At 36.5% G+C, this 26473-nt stretch overlaps 4 protein-coding genes across 5 annotated transcripts; 3 read left to right on the top strand and 1 right to left on the bottom strand.

Moving 5' to 3' along the window:
- Nucleotides 1-1083: 1083 nt before the first annotated feature.
- Nucleotides 1084-4602, top strand: LOC126582248 (chromatin remodeling protein EBS-like). The gene is made up of 5 exons (XM_050246311.1): nucleotides 1084-1514; nucleotides 1879-2221; nucleotides 2341-2409; nucleotides 3514-3652; nucleotides 4231-4602. The coding sequence occupies exons 1-5, from the start codon at nucleotides 1442-1444 to the stop codon at nucleotides 4255-4257; spliced, it is 651 nt and encodes a 216-aa protein (XP_050102268.1). The 5' UTR covers nucleotides 1084-1441; the 3' UTR covers nucleotides 4258-4602.
- Nucleotides 4603-6214: 1612 nt separating this feature from the next.
- LOC126582241 (serine/threonine protein phosphatase 2A 59 kDa regulatory subunit B' gamma isoform-like) lies at nucleotides 6215-9467 on the top strand. The gene is made up of 3 exons (XM_050246302.1): nucleotides 6215-6561; nucleotides 6642-8080; nucleotides 8829-9467. The coding sequence occupies exons 2-3, from the start codon at nucleotides 6845-6847 to the stop codon at nucleotides 9216-9218; spliced, it is 1626 nt and encodes a 541-aa protein (XP_050102259.1). The 5' UTR covers nucleotides 6215-6561; nucleotides 6642-6844; the 3' UTR covers nucleotides 9219-9467.
- A 96-nt stretch (nucleotides 9468-9563) lies between these two features.
- LOC126582253 (uncharacterized) lies at nucleotides 9564-10896 on the bottom strand. 2 transcript variants are annotated; one of them, XM_050246314.1, is made up of 2 exons: nucleotides 10736-10896; nucleotides 9564-10139 (listed from the first exon to the last, which is right to left on the bottom strand). In XM_050246314.1, exon 2 carries the CDS (start codon nucleotides 10116-10118, stop codon nucleotides 9681-9683), a length of 438 nt encoding a protein of 145 aa, XP_050102271.1. In that variant the 5' UTR covers nucleotides 10119-10139; nucleotides 10736-10896; the 3' UTR covers nucleotides 9564-9680. The 2 variants fall into 2 exon arrangements, with proteins under 2 accessions (XP_050102271.1, XP_050102272.1); XM_050246315.1 differs by having other exon boundaries at nucleotides 9564-10142; nucleotides 10736-10849.
- A 106-nt stretch (nucleotides 10897-11002) lies between these two features.
- LOC126582239 (uncharacterized) lies at nucleotides 11003-16204 on the top strand. The gene is made up of 18 exons (XM_050246300.1): nucleotides 11003-11275; nucleotides 11893-12010; nucleotides 12109-12296; nucleotides 12384-12491; nucleotides 12733-12797; nucleotides 12928-13033; nucleotides 13243-13326; nucleotides 13613-13759; nucleotides 13846-13974; nucleotides 14257-14324; nucleotides 14487-14520; nucleotides 14608-14692; nucleotides 14807-14874; nucleotides 14973-15086; nucleotides 15164-15199; nucleotides 15307-15393; nucleotides 15516-15607; nucleotides 15686-16204. The coding sequence occupies exons 1-18, from the start codon at nucleotides 11138-11140 to the stop codon at nucleotides 15780-15782; spliced, it is 1764 nt and encodes a 587-aa protein (XP_050102257.1). The 5' UTR covers nucleotides 11003-11137; the 3' UTR covers nucleotides 15783-16204.
- Nucleotides 16205-26473: the final 10269 nt, after the last annotated feature.

Here is a 26473-nt window from a genome sequence, read left to right as displayed (position 1 = left end):
TTTTTTATTATATAATTAAAAATATGTTAAATTTTTTATTATATAATTAAAAATACGTTAAAATTTTAATTAAAATTCAAGTACTTTTAGAAAACACTTGAGAATGCTTCTTGAAGAAGAACATAATCTAAAAAAACGCTTCCATAACCTACAAATAATTTTAAAATTTTCTACCAAACATAATAACAAGAACTTTTAGTTAGCAAAAAAAACTTTTAGTCATTTCAAAATGTATTCTCGAACATGCCCTTTTATAATTTTTCCTAATCTCATCTTGAGGAAACACACCGTCCATATAATTATAATTGTCAATAAGTATAAAAATATGCAAGAAATAAAATACTTCGCACACAAAGAATCTTGTTTAGAAAATACAATATTCATTAAGCCAATAAAATATTTTAGTTATGAATTATAATAAATTTCATATTATAATAAGTTAGATTTTTTCTTGGCTCCATCTTAAGGAAACACTCCTCCACATAATTATAATTGTTGATGAGTACAAAAATATGTAAAAAATAAAATACTTGGCACCTAAGAAATCCTATTTAGGAAATAACATAACTAATATTTTTCTACTACCTTCTGTTAAGTAATAACCTCTCTAAAGTTAAAAAATTGGTTTGGTTTTAAGAGTATTTCTTTTCATTTGTAGTGAAAGGTCACAAATTCAACTCACATGGATGACGATGACGTATTAAATTTGTATTGCGTTCGATACATAATTAGTGGTTGCCCTATTGTAAATGAGCGGTCATAGATTAAACTCACATGAATATCGTTGTGTCAAAAAAGGTAGTGTTAGAGTGATCCGTTGATACGTGCGTTGAGGAACTCGTTTAGTGCGTGCATAGTTGACGTGTTGAAGACATGCATTTATGCATTTGGACTTTGCAGGAACCATTTATGCATACATGAGTGACGCGTTGAGAACATGCATCATACGTTCAATGACCGGCTTACATTAACAGCTGACAGTCATCAGACGATTGTCGATGACATCACTATTAGTAAAAAGAAAAAGAAAAGCAAGACATAATTTTGTTTTAGTATATAAAATGCGCATGAATGTATGCAAGAATGGATGATGATGGTGGTGGTGATGAATGAATGAATGATACATGATGATATTGCCATCCATTCTGTTCATCCTCGCAAGTCGCATCCGTCCAAGCAAAAGCGCTCTCTCTCTCCGACCAAATCTTCTCCTCCCCGCTTTCCCCGTTTGTCCAAACCTTCTAATTTCTAGGGTTTCCGTTTGCCATTAAACCCTTACCTTCTAAAGCCCTCCATCTAATCCACAAAACCCTAATATAAATTCATCACTTTCATACAACAATTTCGCCTCATTTTTCTCACATTTTCCCTAAATCCGGCTTCCGTGTCTCCGCCGCCATCCGCCTGTCTGAAATCGCAGAAGTTGAGCTGCTCAACATTCATGGCCAAGACCAAACCTGGAAAAAAGGACCTTGACTCTTACACCATCAAGGGGACCAACAAAATCGTTCGACGTAACTATCCTCTCTCCTTCTCTCTCTCTGACAGAAACCCAAAATTTATTTTTCAAGTTTAGCTTCTAAAAACTCGAAATCGTCTCACTTTTTATTAAATCTAGATTTCAGAGAGTGAAAATTTCGATCTTGACATATATATATATATATATATATATATATATATATATATATATATATATGAAGTTATCTGTAAAACCCAGATTCAAAATTTGAATTTCGAGCTCTGGAAATCCAAAACTTGGCATAGTATTTCAAATTATTGGTGCTAAAGACTCGGTTTTTTGTCAACTGTTATGAAGTTAAGTTAATGTTTCTCTGCTTTGTGTGGCATTGATATTTCAATTGATTTTGTAATGGTCAGCTGGTGACTGTGTGCTAATGCGGCCGTCAGACACTGATAAGCCTCCATATGTGGCACGCGTGGAGAAGCTCGAAGCTGACCACCGAAACAATGTGAAGGTTCGGGTTCGATGGTATTATCGGCCTGAGGAATCAATTGGAGGAAGAAGACAGTTCCATGGGGCCAAGGAGCTATTTTTATCAGACCACTATGATGTCCAGAGTGCACACACTATTGAAGGGAAGTGTACAGTGCACTCCTTCAAGAACTACACTAAGCTTGAGAATGTGGGAGCTGAGGATTACTTTTGTAGATTTGAGTACAAGGCTTCCACAGGAGGATTCACTCCAGACCGCGTGGCTGTGTAAGCAATGTGTTCTTTTTGTTCTATACTATATCTATTACACACACAAACGCTGACCGATAAATATATGATTGGTATTGATTTTTGAAATTATTCGGTTTTGGTTATTGTGTTGGAAGGTATTGTAAATGTGAGATGCCATACAATCCGGATGACCTTATGGTGCAATGTGAGGGATGCAAGGACTGGTAACTCTCTTGTTTTGTGCTTGGTATTGTTCATCCATTTCAAAGTTTGTATGCATTTTGTTTCAATAATCATTGAGTGTATGCAATTTGCTTTTAGAAGCTTTCTTGATGAGTAGTTGTGTAGAATAGAAAATGGAAATTGTGACTGCTAGTGCCATATGACTCCATTTGTAAAAGGTGAAGGTGTTGATTGTTAAATTCAATTACTACTTAGGTATTGCAGATGATGAGATGAGATGTTTGTCAAAATTTCAGATTGCTCGATGGCAAACACATTGAGCTTCATTTATTGTATAGGAGTTAGTGAAGCATGTGGAATGTTCCATGAAGAGTTTTAATTCATAGCAAATATCAGGTATTATTGACCATATTTGGGTTTCAAAACATATGCAATGTGGCTCAATCTCAGTAGCCCTTAATACATGGAATGTATTTGTCTTTTTAAAACCATGTGTAATGTGAGTTGGGGCGGGGGACTCTTTTGATCTCCTTTTTTACCTTCATTTCCAGTAATCTCGAACCTTCTAATTTGCTGAATTTAAGGCAATAAATGTCTGCTTATGCTTAACATAGTATGTGTCTATTGTACAAGGTCTTCTTTTGGTTTATTAAGTTTGATAGTTGTTTGGTGGATGCTTAAGAACTTGATCTTAGGAAGGGTATTAAATTTCAATCGCAACGGTTATTTATTAATGGTTTTAGAATACGGAACTCTTAATGGAAATAATGATGACAATATCTATATCAGTAGGAGTTGGATTGAAAATTTAAGCTGGCTCTTATGATTTTCTTTTTCTGTTTTAACCTTTACTTATGATACTTTTGCATGAGCCTGTCATATTACTCGAGCAATATAAGATCAGATGAAGTACACTGTCAACAGAAAATTGGTTGGTTACTGTTAAGAAACACTTCAAAGATAGTGGAATATTTTACTTTTGACAGGTGCATTTTAGGTCTACAATCTATCCGATGGAATTTTTTACCATCACAATGCCTTTGCCTCGGCAACATAATTAAATGCTGGTGTTCTCATTTGAATTAAGGTGGCATTGTAAATGGTAATAACAGACATGCTTCATGTTTTGCATTCATCTTTTGCAGGTTTCATCCCTCTTGTATGGGTATGACAATTGAAGATGCAAAAAAGTTGGAGCACTTTTTGTGTTCTGACTGTTCATCTGATGATGATGCCAAAAGATCCTTGAACACATTCCCGGTATCACCATCTGTTGAGGCTAAGGTAAAAATTCTGTGTGTTTTGTTCATCGAATTCCAAAAGGTTCTTGAATGCATCCCAGTTAATGCAGTTGTCCAGATTAAGAGAATTTGTGTTTCTTTGTTTCTTTTGTCACTATTTACTCAAAAAATATAGAGAATCTTTATGACTTAATTTCCTTGTCAGCAATTTTCCCTTAGTTAATGCAGTTTGAAAATTGGAATGCTGGAGACGTTGTCTTTGCCTAAAACAATTGGTTTTCCTTACCCAAAATCGTTAGATGATTCAGTGACAACCTATGGAATAAATAGTGGATAAAGAAAACATAAAGTTTAGAGAGAGAGAGAGAGAGAGAGAGAGGTCTTATGGATAGTGATTATGATACTCTGTTAACTATTGGAATTAATTTTAGGTAATGCTGTTAAAATGGCAGATTTAGTTCTCTGAAGCCTAAACCAGAGCATTAAGTAAATTGTTTTGACTGTTTCTGATGTAATTTTGTTGAGCTCATATCAACATCATCCTATTGCTTTCCTTGTGTTAGTGAAGGATCATATCTTATTAACAATGATGGTGTTTTTCTGTTTTGAATTTTGTTCTAGGTGGAGCCAAAGCGCCGGAAGAGGTGACCTTTTGATTCGGGGGCTTAGTGAGGAGGTATCCGACTTCTTTGGCATTAGCTCTGATGTTGTGTGTTGTGGAAATGTACAGTGCAGAGAAGATACTGCGCTTGCACAATCCAAAGGCCTTTTTTTTATAGCTTTTGAATGTTTGTATGCGTGCTAGACATAGGCGATGACTTTGTGTTCTATGTTGTCCTTGCCAGACATCAAAATCATATTTGAGCACAGAACAAATGAGAACACATCAAACCAAACATTTAGGAGGAACCTTGGATTTGTGGCGATGTGTTTATTGCTGGCATTGCTCAGTATTGCATGCAATGGCAACTGTTTTAGTTTTTGTTTTTTTAATCACCCCCCCTCCTCTCCCCTTTTTCTTTTGCTTCACCGTCTGTCTTTGGGTATGAGAAAAAGTGAGCTGCATATGTTGATCAAAGGCATGGCGGGTGCAGTTTCAGGAGTAACTGGAACAACCCCATTTGGCTCACTTAACTGGTGGGTTTGCGCTCGCCCTTTGTCCTTGTAAACACATCAGTTGCCACTGGGTTGATCTTACTGGCTGGTGGAGCTGAGCTCTATTCTATCAGCCTGCTTTCTCCCTGCTCATGCCATTTTCCCCCTCAAGATCGACTGTCTACGCAGGCGTGTGAATGTGCTACTTAACCACTGGTTTGAGGATCATCATGTATTGCCATTATCATAACCGCATGCTTTTGTCAACCTGCATAATTAACTGTTGCTGTATGTTATTTGTGCATGTCTCAGATTTTGAAGAATCAAATTCTGGATTCACGTCGAGTCGCATCTTTGGTACATTTCTCTGGTCTTTGTTATTACCATGCTACTATGGTACACATTAACTAAAATCTCTCTCTCTCTCTCTCTCTCTCTCTCTCTCTCTAGAGACCAAATGGAAGACAGAGTCATGAGATGTCTAAAGAGGCATCTTGACCTAACTTGGCCAGCAAAGCTGATGATTAAGTCTCTTATCTTGGCCAACCAAGCTATTTAATACATATATATATATATATAATTATAGATATTATATTAATTTTTTTTCTATTTATACTATATTTCTTCATTGTATTAAAAAATAACAGGTTATGTTGGATTTAATGTTTGTATTATTGATAAAGTGATCCACTTTTACTGATATACACGTGATAATTTCAACCATGGCCTAATAGGATAAACAGTGCTCATTTCGACTAAAAACAAAAAATGTATAAACAGTGCTCGTGGTGATAAGGCAATCGAAAATAGCTTTGTGGTAGGAAATTAGGATTTAAATCTTCGTGTAGTGTTTTGGCAAATGTAGTTTAAAAGTGATTTTTCCAATAAATATTCGTTAAATACAGGGTAAAAATATACTTTGACTGTGAACCTTCTCCTCGTCGAGGAGTTGACCTGGAGATCTTACATGGAGAGCTCAGTTGCAACGCGTGCTTGGTTTTAAGAATTTGTCGCAAAACTTTCCTGTAGACCGCGAGGAACTCTTCAAGAAGCTGGTTCACAACTGCAATTTATATAAGAAGTTAGAGAGTCAGCAGATAGACGAGGAAGAAGAATGTGCACACCTCAAGTATATTTTTATCTTTGTATTTGACGAACATTTAATGGAAAAATCATTTTTGAACTAAATTCGTTAATGGACTACCACGGGTTTAAATTCTAATTTATTTATTTTTTTGTTCCACTCAATGACACGTGGTTCTATTAGAAATGTGAGAATTATCATGCTCAGGCCAATCCTAATAAAATTAGTCTCGCCAAATTATCATGCTCAGGCCAATCCTAATAAAATTAGTCTCGCCAATTTATTCTTTTCATATATTATGCAAGTTTATTTTCGCTTTATAAACAAAAGACTTTTTTCTTTCAATTTTTAGAAATAAAATAAAATAAAATACAGGTTAAACGGTTAAAGGACGTTTGGGTAAATGGCAACTCCCCCAATTTCCTAGTTTTTCTTCCACTTTCGTTTTCTCCATCAGAGGTTCGAAACAACGATAAAAGCAAAGTTGGAGGTTTTTTATTTGTTTTTTTACGGAGAGGAGCTTACATTTTGCAGAGAAATGTTGAGGCTCTGCTGTATTTATATCTAACCAGACAATTTTCTTTTCGTTTTTTAAAAAAAACAAAACTTTGATTCTTTTCGCTTTACCCTCTCTCTCTCTCTCTCCAAATTGTGGGGTTTTATCAGCTGAAGACCCGACTTCCAGACTTGCAGCTCGGATTTTTCCAGGTCTTCCTCCACATTTTCTGTCGTTTTCTCGCACTTTCTCGGATCCCTTTGCTTACGCAGTCAATGTAAGTCGATTTTTCTTGCGTATCTCTTCAATCTGTTCAAAACCCACAATTTTTTCCCTTCAATTTGAATTCTTTGTCAGGAATTATGAGGATTTCGTGCCCGGATGAATCGTCTAGGGCAAGGGTATGTTCCTCTGATAGCGTTTTTGTTTCTGTTCATAAATTGTGACCTTACGTGTGGATTGGATTGTTGGATTTTGGGAATGCCAATGATTTGAATTCGGTTCTGAGCTAGAAAGCTCGATTAGTCTTTACAGAAGTTTAGGGTCAAGGTTTTGTAGATATGATAAAAAATATATGGGGTAAAATACCCCGGAAACCCTCGAAATCATCGCAAAGCGATGCGTATAGTGACGGAGGGGCAAATGGGAATGGCCCAAATTCATCCCACAGCTCAAAATCGAGCTCTTCTTCGTCAAAATTTTCGAATTTGGGTTCGGGCAATTCTCGTTCGAGCAATGGGGTTCTTACCTCGCACTCCTCGGGCGGGGTTAAATCGAATCACTCAAAGAAATCAGCTCCCCTTGCAACTCAAGCAGGTCCTTCGTTGTCATCGGGTGCATACGAGGCTCTGCCGAGTTTCAAGGATGTTCCAAGTTCAGAAAGGCAGAATTATTTTTTTAAGAAGTTGAATATGTGTTGTGTGGTTTTTGATTTTAATGATCCCTCGAAGAATCTCAAGGAGAAGGACGTCAAGAGGCAAACTTTACTTGAACTTGTAGATTACATTTCATCAGTAACATCGAAGTTCAATGAGGTGGCAATGCAAGAGATTACAAAAATGGTGGCGACCAATCTGTTTCGTACATTTTCGTCTTCCAATCTTGATAACAAGGGTCCTGAAATTTATGACCAAGACGAGGAGGACCAAATGTTGGAACCAGCTTGGCCTCATCTGCAGATTGTGTATGAATGTCTATTAAGATTTGTGGCTTCTCCAGAGATCGATGCCAAGCTAGCTAAAAGATATATTGATCATTCATTTGTGTTGAAGTTGCTTGATTTGTTTAACTCTGAGGACCAAAGAGAGAGGGAATACTTAAAGACGATTCTCCATCGCATTTATGGGAAGTTCATGGTGCATCGACCGTTCATTAGGAAATCCATTAACAACATCTTCTTTTGGTTCATTTTTGAGACTGAGAAGCACAATGGGATTGCGGAATTGCTTGAAATCTTAGGCAGCATAATCAACGGTTTTGCTTTGCCTTTGAAGGAAGAGCACAAGCTGTTCCTTGTTCGTGCCTTGATTCCTCTTCACAAGCCCAAGTGTGTATCTATGTACCATCAGCAACTCTCATATTGCATTAGTCAGTTTGTGGAGAAAGATGCCAAGCTGGCGGATACAGTGATTCGAGGACTTTTGAAGTATTGGCCCATAACGAATAGTTCAAAGGAAGTTATGTTCCTTGGTGAATTGGAAGAGGTTCTGGAAGCTACTCAGCCATCAGAATTTCAGCGCTGCATGGTCCCCTTATTCCGTCAAATTGGTAACTGCCTAAACAGCTCACATTTTCAGGTACTTTTCAACAATATCTTTATTCCAGTTGGTTTTGTGAGATGTACCAGATATGTTAAAGCTTGAGGCTTTTGATTTTTTTTTTGGGAGATTTTTGTCTTCAACAAATCTGTAAATTTCTGTGTCTTTCATTTCAAATCAAGTTTTGCATACTTATTCACGAAATTGCTTTGCATTTTTTATCTGCACCACTTGGTTGAGTGACAATTATAGAATTCCCGTTGTCAGAACTGTTGGGTTACTTCAGATTGTGGTTCAGGTTCATTGGAACTGGGGTGATGTGCTAGTTGTCAAAATTGGTTTAGACGAGTTGTCCAAGTTGCACCTAAGTATAATGGTGCATTAATGAACAACTTCATATTTGCTTTACGAAGTTGTGTAAGTTGAGATTTCCCTTGAGTTGGAGAGCAATATGGGACCTGAATGGCGGTGGAAGTTTAGAAATCATTTGAGTTGAGAACTTTAGGTGTCATTTATTGGTAAGTTTTGCTGGCGCACGATAGGTTGATGGTGATAAGAATTTCTGCTGTTCATAGTAGTCCGTGGGAATTTCTGATTTAAGTACCTTTTCTTACGTAGATACAATGCACTTGGTTTTGGTATTTACTATTTAGGAAACTGGACAGCAAATGGTTTTGGTGTGCGAGATTTGGTGTATATGTATGGTTCATTACAATGACCTGAAATTTGGATTGTCACTTTAGTTTTACTTGATGTGAAGTTGTCTTAACTTGCTTTCCTCTGGCAGGTAGCTGAACGTGCATTGTTTTTGTGGAATAACGATCACATAAGAAATTTGATCACACAGAATCGCCAAGTGATTCTGCCAATAATCTTCCCAGCCCTGGAGAAAAACACACGGAGTCATTGGAATCAAGCTGTTCAGAGTTTGACACTGAATGTGAAAAAGATATTCTCAGATGTTGATCAAGAACTCTTTGATGAGTGCTTGGTCGGCTTCCAAGAAGATGAATCCAAAGAGAAAGAAACACAGGAGAAACGTGAATCAACGTGGAAACGCTTAGAAGATGTGGCTGCCTCCAAGGCTTTGGGCAATGAGGCTGTGCTTGTCTCAGGATTTACTTCCTCCGTTGCCATTGCTACTAACCCAAAACCACGGGCTTCTTCAGATAGTTGAGTTGAGACCCTCGCGACTCACAAATTCTGTTTTCCCTAATCAGTCGTAATCGGAGGAAAGTGAGTTGTACCCTCTACAGCCTTGGAGGTGTGTGTAATATAAAGAATTTGTTATAGGGATGAGTGATTATTACTTGTTAGATTGATGATCAAATTTGTTGTATAATGGTGAGAAAGGTTTACATTTTTCTGTTTCTGTTTCAACTTTCAACCAAAGCAATGTATTCCGTCTCTCGGAAATGTTTCCGTAGTCCAGTGCTTGATCAAATGTTTCCGGTGTGGCGGAGATTTGTGACCTTGATGCATAAGATAGGTATGTCAAAATCTTGTTTTAGCAGTCGCAAACTTGATGCAGAAAAAATGTTTGCGGTTCATGTGAAAATAGTATCAAATACGAACTTGAAGTGTACTAATCAAGTCCAAGGAGCGTACATATCATGTTGAAATACAAAATTCAACTCTACTAATCATCGCCGTAGGCTCGGAAACTGTAACGCTCCTGGTAAGGACCGTTGAACCAGAGGTCAGCCTCCAGCCACTTGGGATAACGAACAAGATCTCCGGCCACAAATTGCATGTACTGCTGGCTGCCTTCAGGCACGACTCTCACCTCTCCTTCCTCAATGTAAACCAGCTGGTCCACCTGCCAGTCCCACGGCAGCTTGCACTTGCCCGTCTTCCACATTGACCATCTCGAGACTCCAAGCTCTGCGAGTCTCTCCTGTGACACCTTTCTTTCCACTCTTACTTGGTACAGTTCCTCCAGAGGTTTCTCTACTCGCATTGCCTTCACTTTCATAACGCGAGGTTGTGTATTAGCACCACTCCGCTCGCTCCAATCTCTGCCATTTCTGCTGACTGAGAGTGAGCTGAAAGTTGGGGCCATGATCACACTTGCCATGTCTAATTCTGCCTTGATTGCCTGCTAACAATGCGGCATCGCATAAGTAATCAACAAAGGCAAACCAACAAGATGATATCTCGACCTAACGTAATCGCTCTGGATGGCCAAATCCCAAATCCCAAATGCAAAGAGAGTACAAGTAAGCAACATGCTGCTTCTTGGTGCTCTCAAAATCTCACATTTTCCCCAGAAATTCTACGTCGTCGACTACTTGCAGCAATCATTAACAGCTCCAAAACATTCTATTAGAAAGCGAGCATCCAACGCAAAATCAATTGGCAACGTGACGAGACGCTCAAATTTAAACTATTACGCAACGCTTTAACTCTCCGATGACGATTCACGCTCTCAACACGCACCACACAGAATGACAGAAACAGTTGAAGCATACGAATTACAAAAAGAAAACAGATATTTGGACTAAAAATCCCTAAAACCCCTAATCCACATTTCAAACAAATTACACAACTTTGATTCTCAAGATTTGTTTTTTCTTCTTTTTTCTTCCAAATTAAGTGAAACCCAGTAAGCAAAAAACTCCATCCAATAGAACAAAACCCAAAAACAGCATAATTTGGAAAGCAAATTCAGATGAGAAAGTTATGGGATTTTACCTGTTGAGATGCAACCTTCAAATTCAGAGGAGAGGAGTGAGAGACTGAGCAGGAAGAGCTCCGAAAGTAAAACCCCAACCCCTCCCTCCAAGGTTTATCCAATACCCCAATTATTTACCACCGTTTACAAGGACTTTGATTCGGCCACTCACCCGTGACCAACTTTTCCTCACCCGCACCTACCTACAGATTTGACCGGGAACTGGCTAGTTCAGTTTCCTTTCCTTTTTCTTTTTCGAAAAATGAAAAAGGGAAGGAAGTTGGTTTGGTCGTTATTTGTGAACGTGTCGAGTCCAGGAACGGATACATTTCTGGGGCTTCAGATGACTTTAGATATGACATGCTTTTAGCGTCAGATGCGGAAGTGAGAGGAGTTGGTTTTGTGCATGGTTTTCAGGAGTGATGGCGTTGCTCCAGCTTCAATCCGTCAATGGGTTGTTTCACAGCACAAAGGAGGGCCCACTACTTGCTCAGAGAAGAAGTGCAAGAGCTCGAAGATGCCTCTGCTTGCAGACTCAGGCCCCTCCCTCCAGAACTCAGGTACCCCTTGTATTTAAGTTCCAAATTTCGTTTCTTTGTTTTGCGTATGTTAGGTCAGGTACGGCACTGACGTCTGTTCTTTATTAAACGATAGATTGAATATGTCATCACTAATCTGTCGATATTATTGTCACGAACAAAATGTATTGACATGTTTTTGGTAAGGACACTGCTTGAATGAGTCATTCCTCGTTCCTGCAATTCACAGTTTGAAACATTGACAAGTAATTCATCAAAAACACGTAAAGAGAATTTTTTGCACGCGTATCAAATTGGAATTGGCTTGGGAGCAGCCTCTCCATAAATGGGGGTAAAGCTAGCCGACATTCACCTCTCCCAGACCCTGCGTAAAGCGGGAGCCTTGTGCACTGGGTACGACCTTTTTGTATCAAATTGGAATTGGCAGAAATGTACAAATTCCTATTTCATTGGGAAGGAGCCAAAAAAATCTCCTTTGATAATATCTATGCGTGTTTTGTTCTTTAATAAAGGGCGGACGTCCTGCACAAAGAATTTATGCACAGATTTTTCTCTTCTTGTTGTTTTGGAAGCTTGAATTTCATCATTGGATGGAAACTGAGTAAATGATTGTTTGAAGTTAATAATTTTTGGTGTAGAGGATAATGGAGAGTATATCAGTGAGTGGGGAAGTTGGTGGTGCTGGTGGATCATATTCATACAGTGCCTTGAAGAGGCTGGACCAAGTTTGGTCTACTATTTGCTCTGCTCAAACAGGTGGAGTGCGTGCTATTTCATCAGTTTTCTCGGATTTGATTGTGATAAATGTATGCGAAATTGGTGAAATGTTGGTGATTTTGACATGTATCCTGTAGTTGTGGAAGAACCAAAGAAAGTGGTTTCGAGCATTCCTGGACTCTTTAGCAATTCTGATCTGGCTAACAAAGCGGTTGATACATTTGATGTGTTAATCTGTGGTGGAACTTTGGGAATCTTCATTGCTACAGCCTTGTGCGCCAAAGGTCTTCGAGTAGGGATTGTCGAAAGAAATGTGCTAAAGGGGGTAAGAAATTGTTCTGTGAAGTTTATTTTGGAATATAATGTACTGTATTATGAATTGCTTATGGATATTTTGGTGATCAATGATCAGAGGGAACAGGAATGGAATATCTCAAGGAAAGAGCTCATGGAACTTGTAGAAATCGGAGTTCTGTTAGAAGGTGACATTGAACAAGTTACTGCTGCTAAATTTAACCCTGTAAGTTCTTTGACTACAATACATTTCTAACGGTTTGTAACAACAACAACAACAACAACAAAGCCTTTTCCCACTAAGTGGGGTCGGCTTGTAAGATCAACTAAATTTAAGAGGGGTTCATCCCTACCTAAACAGTGCTTATTTTATGAGTAGTATGCCAGAGATTGTGTTACACAATCAACTTTCATACCATGTAGTTTATTTATGTCAACTATTTCTTCACATTTGATCTACTGATCAGAACAGATGCGGCTTTGAGGGGAAGGGTGATATCTGGGTTGAAGATATTCTCAATCTAGGTGTTTCGTGAGTTGTCTCTTCTTCCTGTAAATTGCATTAGTTTTTTATAGTGATAGAATTATGAGCAATGACAGGAAAAGAATGATGGTTCTGCAACTCAAAACTTTACTCTGAATCGCCCTTTCTATAATCACAGGCCAGCGAAGCTTATAGAGGTTGTGAAGAATCGTTTTACTTCTCTAGGTGGAGTCATGTTTGAAGGCTACAGTGTGTCCGGCGTCAGCATTTATGAAGATGCAGCTGTGAGTTTCTAACAAATTCCATATAGTTCGTTCTAGTGTGTTAAATTTTACGAGTTGTATCTTAAGCACAAAGGATTAGAATTGTCAAAAAATATTGTACTATTATTCGAGAGGTTGAATGTATTTTGACAATTGCTTAAGCACATAAGATATTTGAAGATTAATGAGCTAATGACTAGCATGAATTCCTCTTGCAATTTTCTCAACAGGTCTTACAACTCAATGAGGAAAAGATTTTGTCGTCTCGCCTCATAATTGATGCAATGGGGAATTTCTCTCCAATTGTAAAACAGGTCGGTTTTCTATGTTTCTGCATAATTGGAGTACGAGTGCATTTTTTAAATAAGCAACTAATCCTTGGAGTTTGAAGATTGTAAAAGTATAAACACATAACTGCTTCGCTGTTAGCTATATTTATAAAAAGAATGATGACCTAATCACAATTTCTTGATCCTCATGTATCAATGTACCAACAGTTTTTATTCTTGTGTCTATTTGATGTCAAACTTAGGTAGCAGATTTTAATGCATACCGACAATCCGGGCTAAAATTGAGTCTCATTGATGGCTTAATTGGCAGATAAGATCCGGAAGGAAGCCAGATGGAGTTTGCGTCGTTGTTGGATCCTGTGCTCGTGGATTTACGAATAACTCTACCAGTGATGTTATATATAGCAGTTCATTGGCAAGGAAGGTCGGGAGCTCAGAAGCCCAACTCTTTTGGGAGGTAACTTGATTTTGTGGTTGCTAGCTTGTAATGTCAAGAGGAGATGTTTTGCTTACCAGAATCAAGCCTTTCTAAACATTTCACAGGCATTTCCAGCTGGTTCAGGTCCTACAGATCGCACAACTTATATGTTCACTTATCTTGCTCCTCAACCCCAATCGCCAAAGATAGAGGAACTGTTAGAAGAATATTGGAAATTGATGCCAGAGTATCAGGTTAGTTCGTCCTCGTGTCTCTTATCCAAGATCTTGAGCATTGCACTTCCGATAATTGCTCGCATCTCTAAACATTCATAGGGCATCACATGGAACTTATATGTTCAAAGAACTAAACATCCCTAGTGTTATTCGGTTCTAATCCAGCCTCTCGAGCTTAGAGAACCCTCCAGATGAGGCCATATGCAATTCCATTCTAGACATTAAAATGGCGTTCCAGTTCAGATGCTATTTCATTTCACCTTATAGCTCAAGTTTTAACCACTCACAAATAATCTGTAGGAAGTCTCTCTTGATGACTTGGAGATACAGAGGGTGCTATATGGTATTTTTCCTACATATCGTGACAGGTAAATTGTAATAATGCAAACTATTGCTTGAACTGCAACGAGATTTTGTTCACATTCCAAAGATGCGAAATATTCTCATACCTTTCTTAAGTTGGAATACACTCGATTAATTTTTGTATCTGACACCTTTCAATTCTTAACTGGGGACCACGAACTTGACAGCCCGCTGCCAGCAGCTTTTAATCGGGTTTTACAGGTGGTAACTTATATCCTCTTACAAAACCACCTATAGATTATGGTAGAATACCAAAAGGGGAAAGTGTGACAAAATGATTCTCTGCAGTTTGGTGATGCTAGCGGAATACAATCACCTGTTTCATTTGGTGGTTTTGGAAGCTTGACTAGGCACCTCAACAGGTTGTCAAACGGTATGCACTTACATGGGAGCTTTGTTTATTTTATGTCCGAAAAATGATAACCTGTGCAAATTTTAGTACGAGGATTAAACATAATAGGATCCATCTTTCTTCATTGGTGAAAAGGAATATATGAAGCAATGAGCGACAATCTTCTTGACTCGTACAACTTGTCGCTTCTGAACCCTTACATGGTTGGTGTCTTTGATGATCCCTGGCAAAGCAGTAACCCTGGATTTTTCTTTCTTCTCACGATTATCTGATTTTGATTCAAAATATCTATTTAGTGCAGCCCAACTTAAGTTCTTCATGGTTGTTTCAAAGAGCAATGTCTGCAAAGAAAGAGTCTAATGTTCCGCCAGATTTCATCAATGAGCTCCTATACACCAATTTTCAAAGCATGCAGGTAGGACTGTCCATATGGAACACAGTTGAGTAAGTTTTTTTTTCTGTTATTAAATTTTCTTTGCTCGCTTTCTTCAGAGGCTCGGGGATCCAGTCCTAAGACCATTTCTTCAGGTAATTTTCTTTCCTTATGATTTATTCATTTGATTCGAAATGGGAATCAAGTTGGCTGAACTTGATGTAGTGTGAGAGTATAACTATGGAAGCGTGTATTGCGACAGGATGTTGTACAATTTGGACCTCTTGCCAAGACATTAGGCCTAGTCATGTTAACTAAACCTCAAATCATTCCATCAATCTTCAAGCAGGTAATCAATGAGTTAAGAACTCCTGTTTTTCATTTTTGATGTGATAATGCGTAAACCAAATTCCTCTATACAACCCGGTAAGCAGTCTCAGTTATCAGGTAGAATTCCTCGTTGTGTTTCAGGTTGGAATTCCTGTGCTTCTTGACTGGTCTGGACATTTTTTCATGCTGGGGTACTACACGTTTCTCTCAACTTTTGCTGACCCTGTAGTAAGGTAAATAATTTTCTATGGTCATGGTAAATATGTAAGCAGAATGTATATCTCACTGTCACTTGTTGCATATTTCACAAGGTCTTTTTTAAGTACACTTCCCACCCAGGCGAAGTACGAGTGGAAGCGACGTCTTGAGGCTTGGAAATATGGCGCAGGTTTAGATTACAAGTCATGAGGAACGGGAATCAGTGAGCAGCTGCATTTGGACGAGTACCTGGTTTCTTCAGTTCGGAGGGCCGGCCGCGATAAGGGGGGACGGATTCCTGCCAAAAATCTGCTAATATATTCGGCCGGAAACAACAACCGGGCGTGGAACAAAGAAGACTGAAAATTAAAAGAAAAAACCTTAGGGGTAATGGACACATTATTCACACTGACTGTAATGTACTCAATCATGTGTTGAATAATTCCCGTATTCATATCAAATAAGAGTATTTAACCGGCATCACTGTGAGTTTTGAGAGACTCGTATGATCAGAAGAGAGAGGGGGAGAGAGGGAGAGAGAGGAAGTAGGAGAGAGCTGGTTTTTATTTTTATTTTTACTTAATTTCTTTATTTATTGCTTGAAGTCTTTTAATACTATTGCTTTTTTCTTATATTTTATTCCCCTCCTCCTCCTTTCCTTCTTCCGCTCAAAAACGACGTCATACTGGACTCAAATGATTGTGGTCAGTAACTTAGGACATGACATATCTTTATTTTTCTTAGATCAGAAGAGTGTTATAACATGAGAATTTTAGGCCCTCCTGATCTATAATTCTTGCTCCGTCACTCGTTTATTGGTGTGGGTTACTAGCTATCTCACGGTATAGAAAATTTGCAATACGTTCTTTAGGCTTACGAAAATTATGGACCTTAATTGTGGATAAGTTGAATTATATAGGTATTTATATAAGATCAATTTCATATTGTTAAAACTTGAACGTCGAAACAAGAAGATGGTCAAGTGTAGCGGCTACTTTGAATAATCTATAAAGGAATGTTTTTTTTCCATCCCCATCCCCATCCCCATCCCCATCCCCATCCCCATCCATTGACAAGACCATTACAGCATTCTTCTTCTTGTACAGCAAGCAGATAAACAAATATCTCCTCTTTCAGTCTTTCTTGCTTGAGGAAAGAAGATTCTGTCTTTTGCATTATTACCGTAAGTAATTAAAAAAGTAGAAAAATATTCCCCACACAATCGTCATTGTTTCAAGAAAATTAATGATTGTTATCTACTTAGAATCTTAAATATTATCGAGAAATCAAGTTGTTGAAACGTATATTGGATAGCTAGCTCAAGTGGTTAAGAGTGTATTTACATACGCACTCAACAAGATCTTGTGTTCGAATTTTCCCTCCCCCGATCTCTAGGGTTTTGTTTACTCACATGTTCTAAGTCGCTCAACAAGGTCTGCGAAGGCATGCCTTCTTTCACATGCACACATATATACATACATACATACATACATACATACATACATACATACATGTATATATAAATCCAGTATAGGGTTACTGAGGTTTTACATATCAATTCCCAAATCCACAAGCCTAATAGTTGGTGGTGGGACGACAAGCATTTGATGGATTATTCTTTTGACTTGAAATCCATCATGTTAGGCTAATTTTTTCAACTACGTAATAATTTGCTCAACTAAAAAATTAGTGCAAATTTTACACGCGCACATACAACAGATTCATATATATACACAGTAGCACATAAAGGCTCTGGTAGGGATGCCTTATGCATAGCCAGTTGGCGGTGCACTTACACACCGTGGACCACACCCACCTCCCACAGGCAGCCTCACCTTAGCTATTCTTCCATCTGCATTTAATCAAGTCCAAAGAGTCCAGCAAATTTCTATATTCATGGTTTAGAAGATAATTAAATTCCGGAAATTTTCAAAACTAGCCCAAATTTGAACATGTTTAAGACTAAAAGTTATAACCTAGTTTTCGGCTAGAGGCTCGAGCATTGATCAAGGGGTCTCGAGAGAGCTCGAGCATCGGTGTCAATTTTATGTTAAATATAAATTAAGAAAATATACTTCTACATTCATGGTTAGGACATAGTTAAGTTAGGAAAATTTTGAACATGTTGAACACTTTTAACCTAGTTCATCGGTTTTCAGGGAGGTTCGAGCACTGACTGAGGGGTCTCAAGAGGGCTCGAGCATTGGTGTCAAATATATTTTGAAGATCGAAAACATTAGACATTCAAATCGGATTTCAGATTTGAGATTTCAAAAGTAATACTATGACAAGTTGGCAAGGCTATAAATAGATAACCCTCAACTGCATTTGGTGCACCTGAGTTCTGTAGGGTTTGTGGACCCTGAACAGTCAACATATATTCCATGAGATCTGCACAAGGAGGGGGTAAGTAAGGGATATCCTCTTCTTAATTGTATGGTAGTTGCATGGAGTAATGGGTATTTACACTCTGCATTCAAATTTGGGTTCTAAAGCTCAGAAACAGCCAGCAATACAGCAGGCACACTCAATTAGATACCATTCCCAGTTTATTATGTGTACCTTATTACTCGTCACCATCTGATCATCACTTAATACTGTGAGAGTGATGAGCAACTAAGCCTCATTCAGAAAACTCAATCAACTAGGTCTCATGGACTCGGAGATACTAGCAGATGAGCACACACTTTGTGTGTGAACAATTTCATTTTATTTTGTGTTTTTTTTATTAAGGAGTGTGATTAGTTTTTAAAATTTAAAAAGAGTATGCTATAATGATGATGAGACAGTTTCTCAGTTTTTTAAATTTTAAAAAGAGTATAAAATAATAATGATAGGATAATTTCTCTTAATAAATTCATATTTTTTTCTTAATATTACATAATTAATGTTTTGGCTTCCTTATATAAATATTATGTATAAAAAATGAGAGTAAAATAGAAAAAATAGAGATATGATTGTCATTTTCTCAAAAGATACAAAATTACTGTTTTGCCTTCTCATGTCAATATTTTGTATCAAAAATGAGGACAAACTAGAAAAAAAAGGGGCAAAATTTTGACAAGGAGGGTTCTTTTAATAGAATAGATATGATGATAAAGCTCCATTCTGTCATATCATCTTGTATTTTGTGCATATGCTCAATATCCAACCGTGATCATGGCATATATATATATACATACATAAATATATACATACATATATTGATTTTCACACTTTAATTTTCTCTTATTGTATTCGTATCATTTTGTTGTCTTAAATTCTTTGATTTATTAAGCACAAACACTAGAAAAATAAGTAGTAGAATGACAGAAGAGTGCAAATCACTATATATCACTACAATAATATGCTTGCTTTATGTATGAAGCCTTATTTCTGTTGTGGTGCAATTACCAAGAAAAATCCAGAAGATTAAATAAGATGGAAATTTGAATAGTTTATATTTAGATGGGTGTGCGAGTCACTGCAGTAGTCTGCAGTTTCAAAGATGAAAGAAACTGTGAAACCAAATACTTCTCATGCATCAGATTTTGGCAGGCCAAAGCATATGCATGCATCCAATTTAAGTTCCCAAAATGCAAATATGAAATTATATATGCATGCAGTAGTTATCTGATTCTCAGGTAAAGTTTAAACAAGCCAAAAGAAAATTAATTAATTAATTTAAGCAAATACAATCTGAAAGAAAAGAAAAGAAAAAATAACAGTCAAACAAGACTATATGAATCACTCTTACATGGGTTTTCCTAAAGCTCTTCACAATCACCTTCTGTACAATATCTCTACAAATGGGACATCGAAAATCAAGGCCTACTTATATGATTATCATTTGGCATATAGAAATATCCAGCTAAGAGGTCGCACTTGGTGCGATAGCAAGTGCCTTCGCCCATGAGCGGTAGGTCTCGGGTTCGAGACTTGGGAGCAGCCTCTCCATAAATGGGGGTAAGGCTAGCCGACATTCACCTCTTCCAGACCCTGTGTAAAGCGGGAGCCTTGTGCACTGGGTACGAACTTTTTATATAGAAATATCCAGCTATATATATGTTAAAGCTAACTACTAATTAACTACAGCATACAAAATAATTTATCATGAAGCATATCTTCTGTAAATATAATTTAAGTAAACAAGCTAGCTAGATAAATATGTGTGTTTATCTGGAAATGGGAGTTCTTAAAAAACTTGAAAGATCATCGCTTGTTGTGTAAAGGGTTTGATCCTGTCGGAACCCTTCGCTCCTCGGACACGAAATCTCTGGCTTGATCTCTGGTAGAGGGAGCACTAGTCATTGATGGCCTGAAAACTTGTTGGCTTCTTGCCGAAGACGGGCTCGGAAAGCTTCTCCGAATTGCATGAGTTCTCGGAGCAAAGAGGAGGATCAGCAGAGCAAAAAGGAGGCAGATTTGAAAGCGATTCATGCTGTGAAATTTGAAGAAGAATGTGTGAGAGTGATGATCACAGGCATGGTGAAATGGCTAGGTGGTCAATTTATATTTATATATATATGGACTTCGTTGGCCCATTTTTTCTTGTTTGTGCTTGATGTGTTTTTATGCAAAAATTTACAACATGAAATATGGGGTGGATTTTTTTTCTCCACGAAAATTGTGGAGCGAAGAAGGTGAATGAACGGCCAGATGTGAACTCAAGAGCGTCAAGCATTCATAGACAGACTCATACATGTTACTACAACCGTCCATTTGGTGATGATCATCTAGTGATTATTGACAATTATGGGATCAAGTGAGGGCTACAATGACGGTTGGGGAGCGGTGGTGGGGTCACAATTTAATTAGATAGTGACACATAGCAAAAGAGACCTACCTAGCTACACAAACTTGTATGTGAAAATCTTGGAGGGGAAGGGAGGCTCGCTGCTGCGACTCTGAAGTTTCAGCTCTTGGAAGGACTAAAATGCCTACAGCTGATATCACATTGACTTCAACAAATTTGCCAATATAATACTTGAAATGTAGATGGGCACTAAGCAAGTTAGGGGCTTTAAGGTCACTAAAAAGTCAAAGGTCTAATGCCGACACTTTTGATTAGTCTACATAAAAATAAGACGCGCATGTCTTAATACCGTAACTCTCTATACATGATTTATTTATTTTATTTTATTTCAAAAAATCTAAACAATACGAAGAAAATTTATTAATATAAAGAAAAAAGTACAGCTAGTGAGGGGAACAAAAACATTACTCCTTATAAAGCCAAAAAAAAAAAATTACAAGAAAATAGGGAGACATACACTTTACCCCTCTTAAAAAAAGAAAATACAAAAAAAAGAGGGTGGACATAGGACCAAACCTCTCTAAAATAAAACTTAAAAATGTAAGAACATGTAAGACAAGCTGCAAAACAAAAAAGGAAAATCCAAAAAATTGGGTGAGAAGAAAACCACACATCAAGAATGGGTGACAAACATGTAAGTTGGCATGCCCAAGAAATTTGATTGCATAAAATGATGAATCTTTATAGGAGGAGTAGCATGTCAAACAAATGAAGACGAGAGAAGCCCTAAATTGGCTAATTTATCAACAATTGCATTCCTTTTTCGAAATATATAAGAGCAACGGAATTCCATGTGCTACAATCAAATTCTTCCAACGAGTCTGGAGCGACCAAGGAGGAGAAAAAGAACCAAAAGTAAAGTAAGATATCACACTAGACGACTCATGTTAATTTAGTTTAGTTTAGTTTAGTGTAGTTTTTTCAACTTATTTTAGCTTAACCTGAACTAAACTACATAATTTAACAATAAGTAGTATGGTTGTGGTTTCGGAATAAAACGATTTCAAAAGGAATCGTGCGTACTCCTACATATATTTCATCTCGATGAAAAAATATGATTAACCTGTAAATGTACTAATGTAAATGGCTTGAAATGATAATAATAATGAAATACAAGATGATTATACTGAAATATAAGGTATATAGCTCTTGAAAGTCGAAATTTTAGTGCTGCTTCAACAGAAAGACAAATTAGCCCTAAAAAGAACAGGGAGACCGCGTGGGTTTCCAACATTATATTAGACAAATTTTCAGTACGCAGTACCCTTATAGAATGCTTCTAACTCTAACCTCTGTTGCAAGGCCTTCACAAGCCAAGAAAGTTAACATTTTTGTATATTTGTTTGTTAAAATTGCAAAATCCGGACAACCAATTATACGTCAATTTTCACGATAAGTGGGTTCCTCTTTCCCTCTTTTTCAAGTTTGTGGAATATTCATGTCCCAAATGATGTAACTTTGAATGCTACTTTCCGTACGTAATATAAAAATTAAAGAATTATCGTAGTTAATTAACCAAATATATATGAACTTTTTAGGTGAACCGTCAAAATATGAACTTTTATAGGCAGCAAAAGGAATTCCTGCTTTTCTCCATCAAATTCCTTTATCCCATAAGCATGATATACTGGCCCTCTGCTAGACCTAGACCCACATATTCTACTAATTTCATTCTTATTCTTTTTGTAGGTGAGATCAACCCTTATAATTAAGCAACTAATAATAGTTACTGTTTAAACTAGCTAACAATGCGGTTTAATTTGAAGCATATTCAAGGAGTTCCTCTACTGTATTAATTCTGCCCATCAATGTACAATATATGTTACATTTGAATTGGAATATTATATCCATGCATTAAAATTGAATTAAGCTCGCATATAACCGTTACATTCCATAGTGAATGTCATCGACGTACTACTTTAGAATTTTCGATATTCAAGACCTATAAAAATATTGCTCGCCAAAAAGAGCCCTACAAGAATGAGTCAACAACAAAGAAAAACTTGACCTAGACAACATGCATGAATATTTAAGAATTTTAAGCTCAATAAACCTATGAATTATATATAAATGATCGATATCAACACCTAACAAAATAAAGAGGCAAATCTAGCAATTCATCCTGATAACTACTAAAACTATATTATAAGTTAATTATCATGATCAGAGTTTAATAACAGAATAATAGAGAGGTCAAGGCGTTCACTTTCCACGTTGTACGGCATTTGAAATTGGAGTTTATCAAGTGGTTACATTCTCATTCATTTTTTTTAACCTAATCATATTATATATTTATATAAATACTATGGTTGGCAGGACAGATTTTCCGCGTTTTACCCACATAGATATATATATACTTTCAAAGTTTTCATTGTATAGACAATTAGGAATTTAAGTTATTAGCACCGACTCTCTATTATTTTTTTTCTCGTTGCGGAACAGCCATACATATACAATCTAACAGCAATTGATGTTGCCTGCATCTTCCATTGATGTATTGATTTGATGATTGATCATGTGCGTTGATGATGGCTAGCTTTTATTACAGCTCAATCTCAAATTTGCATGGTGCTACCTGTTCTTGTGATAAATTATTCAATACTACTCTCTCTCCCTCTCTCATGCATTGATGAGTTCGAAATAACTATTTCGATTGTATAGCATCATCAAACCTTCAAATTCATATTTTTTGTCACTTGTCCTCTTCAATGTCCGCTTAGAATTTGAATTATTAATTACAACCAAATGGATCATTGAAATTGTATTTGTAATTAAGGCAAAACCCTAATAACCTCTCTAGGTTTTGCCGTCAGATAATTATTCGCTAAGTGTATTATGTCTAGAATGTTTGTTTTCTACCTAATCCCTTCATCTCTATTATATGCACAAGTTTTTTTTAGGAAAAATTAGTATCCGGTCCCTAGTTCTTACTGTTCATTGACTAAGACCTTATTAGTTCTCAAATTTTGATTCAAGTCCCTATCATTAATGTGATAATGAATTTACATGTTTATTATATAATTTTTAATATAAAAATTAGTAATTAATTTAGGGTTTAATACTCACACCTCTATTAAACTTCTAATTAATTTTCAATTCAAACATTTCCAAAATAATAAAAAATTAAATTAAATTAAGTTTGTACCTATTAGTTTTTTTTTTATATATATATAAAAAGATTCTCAATTTTTTTTAATATTAAATGTACCCATTCATATAATTTTTCAATTTTTTTAATCTTAAATGTACCCGTTCTCAAATATATCAATTTGTTATATGTAAAATGTACCATTTTTTTAATATAAAATCCATTCAAAATTTTTAATCCATGTTTAAACTTATATGGGTACATTCTTTTTCGTTGATTTGAGAATGTATCCATGTTTTGGTACAATAACTTTTTTTGTTAATTTTGGTTAATGTACCCATACATATATGTATACACACACACACAATATAATAGAGAGTATAATATATATTTTATTATTTTAATCCCATAAATTATGGGTTTTATTTAAAATCTTATTAATATAAACAATTACAAATTTCAATTTTTAATTTTTAATTTAAAAATATAGTAACTTACATTATTACATTAATGTTAGGGACCTCAATCAAAAACTAAAAACTAACAAGGTTTCAATCAAAGAATATTGATAGCTAGGGACCGCATCCAAAGTGTCCCTTTTTTTTATGCTTGCCTGGATGCAACATTTTCGTCTTCTTCACCCTCCAAAAGTTGCCAAATTTTAACTGATTGATCAAATTAATTATGAAAAAAAAATATTATACTGATGTTATTGACATTCTAAAAAGGTTAGCATGCGCTTCAAACTTATAAAAACACAAAAGAGAATGAGTATACAAAGAAGTGCATGCTGACAACACCGTAATCTTAACACAAATATTATAGCAAATAATCTATAGTACAGGTTGCATTATTATACTATATATGAATCATAGCCATTGATTAGATAAAATCATTTCGAATGCAACAATAAATCAATTATAATTTTCATGAACCTTCTAGTAAAACAGCCACTAATATAATTGTAATCACTAATCAGTTTCCAAGTCGACCATCGCCTACCACTAGTACTCTGCCAGGCTCTCACCAACCACAAAACCTCACCACTGTTTTCACATCCACCATCTTCAAAACTTCGCTCCAAGTTCGTATTAAACCAAGAATTAATGAAAGTTGATGGGATTCAATGAGAGTAGTGGGAGATTTGATATGACATGAAGGACGAAAATAAGTGATTAATTAATTGGTCTTGGATTTTAATGCCATATGAGCTCCTTGACTTCCCAATGTGGCATCAAAACTTTGACATTCCAGCCACTTATGTAACCCACCAAACTAACAAGTATCCTTGCATTTCTACTCATATCGTGCATGTATATCTGACATCGATCTAAATTTGATTTGAAGAAAGTTAATGAGTTGCGTAACCAATATTGATTAATCTAGCTAATTGGTATTTACGGATACCAAAATTCTCACACAAAACTCAAGTGAGAAATGCACGTTGTCCACTCGTGTTGTTCATGGCACTCGTGTTGTTCAAAGGTCAAGGGTCCTCGACAAGCAGGCAGCAGTATGGGTGAAATAGATAACTTGCATGGCACTTGCTATTCACGGATACCAAAATTCTCACACAAAACTCAAGTGAGGAATGCACGTTGTCCACTCGTGTTGTTCAAATGTCAAGGGTCCTCAAAAAGCAGGTAGCAGTATGGGTGAAATAGATAACTTGCATGGCACTCACAAATAGCATTCAAGCACTGATAAGTTAGTAATTTAATATAGCGTTAACTACTTATTCAGGCCTGCTTCACAAAATAATGTCATGATTCAAACCGTTCGTCATTGTAAAGTTCAGAAATTAGAAAGCGCTTAGCCCTTTTAAAGACAATGTTGTGTTCGTTAATTTAATTATCTGGTCATAGTAACTTTCGATTTCAGTGAACATTTGCAGAGTCAATCAATGATCTTTCAATGATAACCTAAAAAATTATCGGTTCAGTGTGACAAGTATTGTGGAGTGAGCGGAACAAGTGGGTAACACCATATTGAGTACTAATTGATTAGCGCTTGAGCGCTCATGTATATACTAAGGTTAGTATATGATGCAGGGCGCAGCGTAGTGGGGAAATAAATAAAAATAAAATCAATAAGATAGAATAGATAGGAAGGGTCCACTATCTCCAATGTGAAGAGAGACCCCAAAAGAACTTCACTTCTGGTACCAACATACGACGTAGATAAGTAAAAGAACAAAGTAATAAACTCTTAAACAGAATCCTGCTCTCCTAAGGTCCTCATTTTGAGGACTTATGAGGACCAAAGGTTCATTAGCCACAATATTATATTAGTTTATATCTAAAGACTTAAAATATTTGACAACTTAATGAAGTAAAACAATAATCTTGTTGCTAATATGCATTTGGTCCTCACAAGTCCAAAAATGAGAACCTTAGGAGAGCAAGACAGCTCTTAAATGAGAGCAAGGTACTTAAAATCGAGTTTACAACTCAAATTTCAATATTATAATAACTTATACTCCTTTTCTGCCTTACAAATACATGAATTTATAGATGCTTAAACCACTTGCACTTATGACTAATACATGAAACATATAAGATCCTATAAATAACCAAAATAATTAGAAGGAGACATGGCAGGAGACACAAAGTTCGGGACCTCAGATCCCTGGCCGCTTCTGAAACCTTGTATTCCAGGTATGTCCATTGGATTTCAAAAGCCAAATGCATTGAATCTTCCAGCAGTCTTATTTCATGTCCTACATCATTCTCCCATTCTCGAAGAAAACTCTTTCTCGAGTTTTGTTTGGTCCTCCTAGATCTTTCGGATGTCCAACCAATAATTTCATAATGGTCATAATAGCAAATGAAATTTCATAATTTTTCAAGTGTTCTACCCACAAATTCATGCGAGTAACAACGCAACCTTCCAAACCATGTGTAGTTTAATCCATTCATAATGCAACTTGACTTCAAAGCATACAAAGATTTTCAAATCGTTTCTAGTGATAAGTAGGCTTGGAAAAGTAATATAAACTCAGATCAATCAAACGCATCA

Source organism: Malus sylvestris, chromosome 9, assembly GCF_916048215.2.
Source record: "Malus sylvestris chromosome 9, drMalSylv7.2, whole genome shotgun sequence".
Taxonomy (NCBI): domain Eukaryota; kingdom Viridiplantae; phylum Streptophyta; class Magnoliopsida; order Rosales; family Rosaceae; genus Malus; species Malus sylvestris.
The sequence above is the reverse complement of the archived record's forward strand: the minus strand, read 5'-3'. Positions and strand labels throughout refer to the sequence as shown.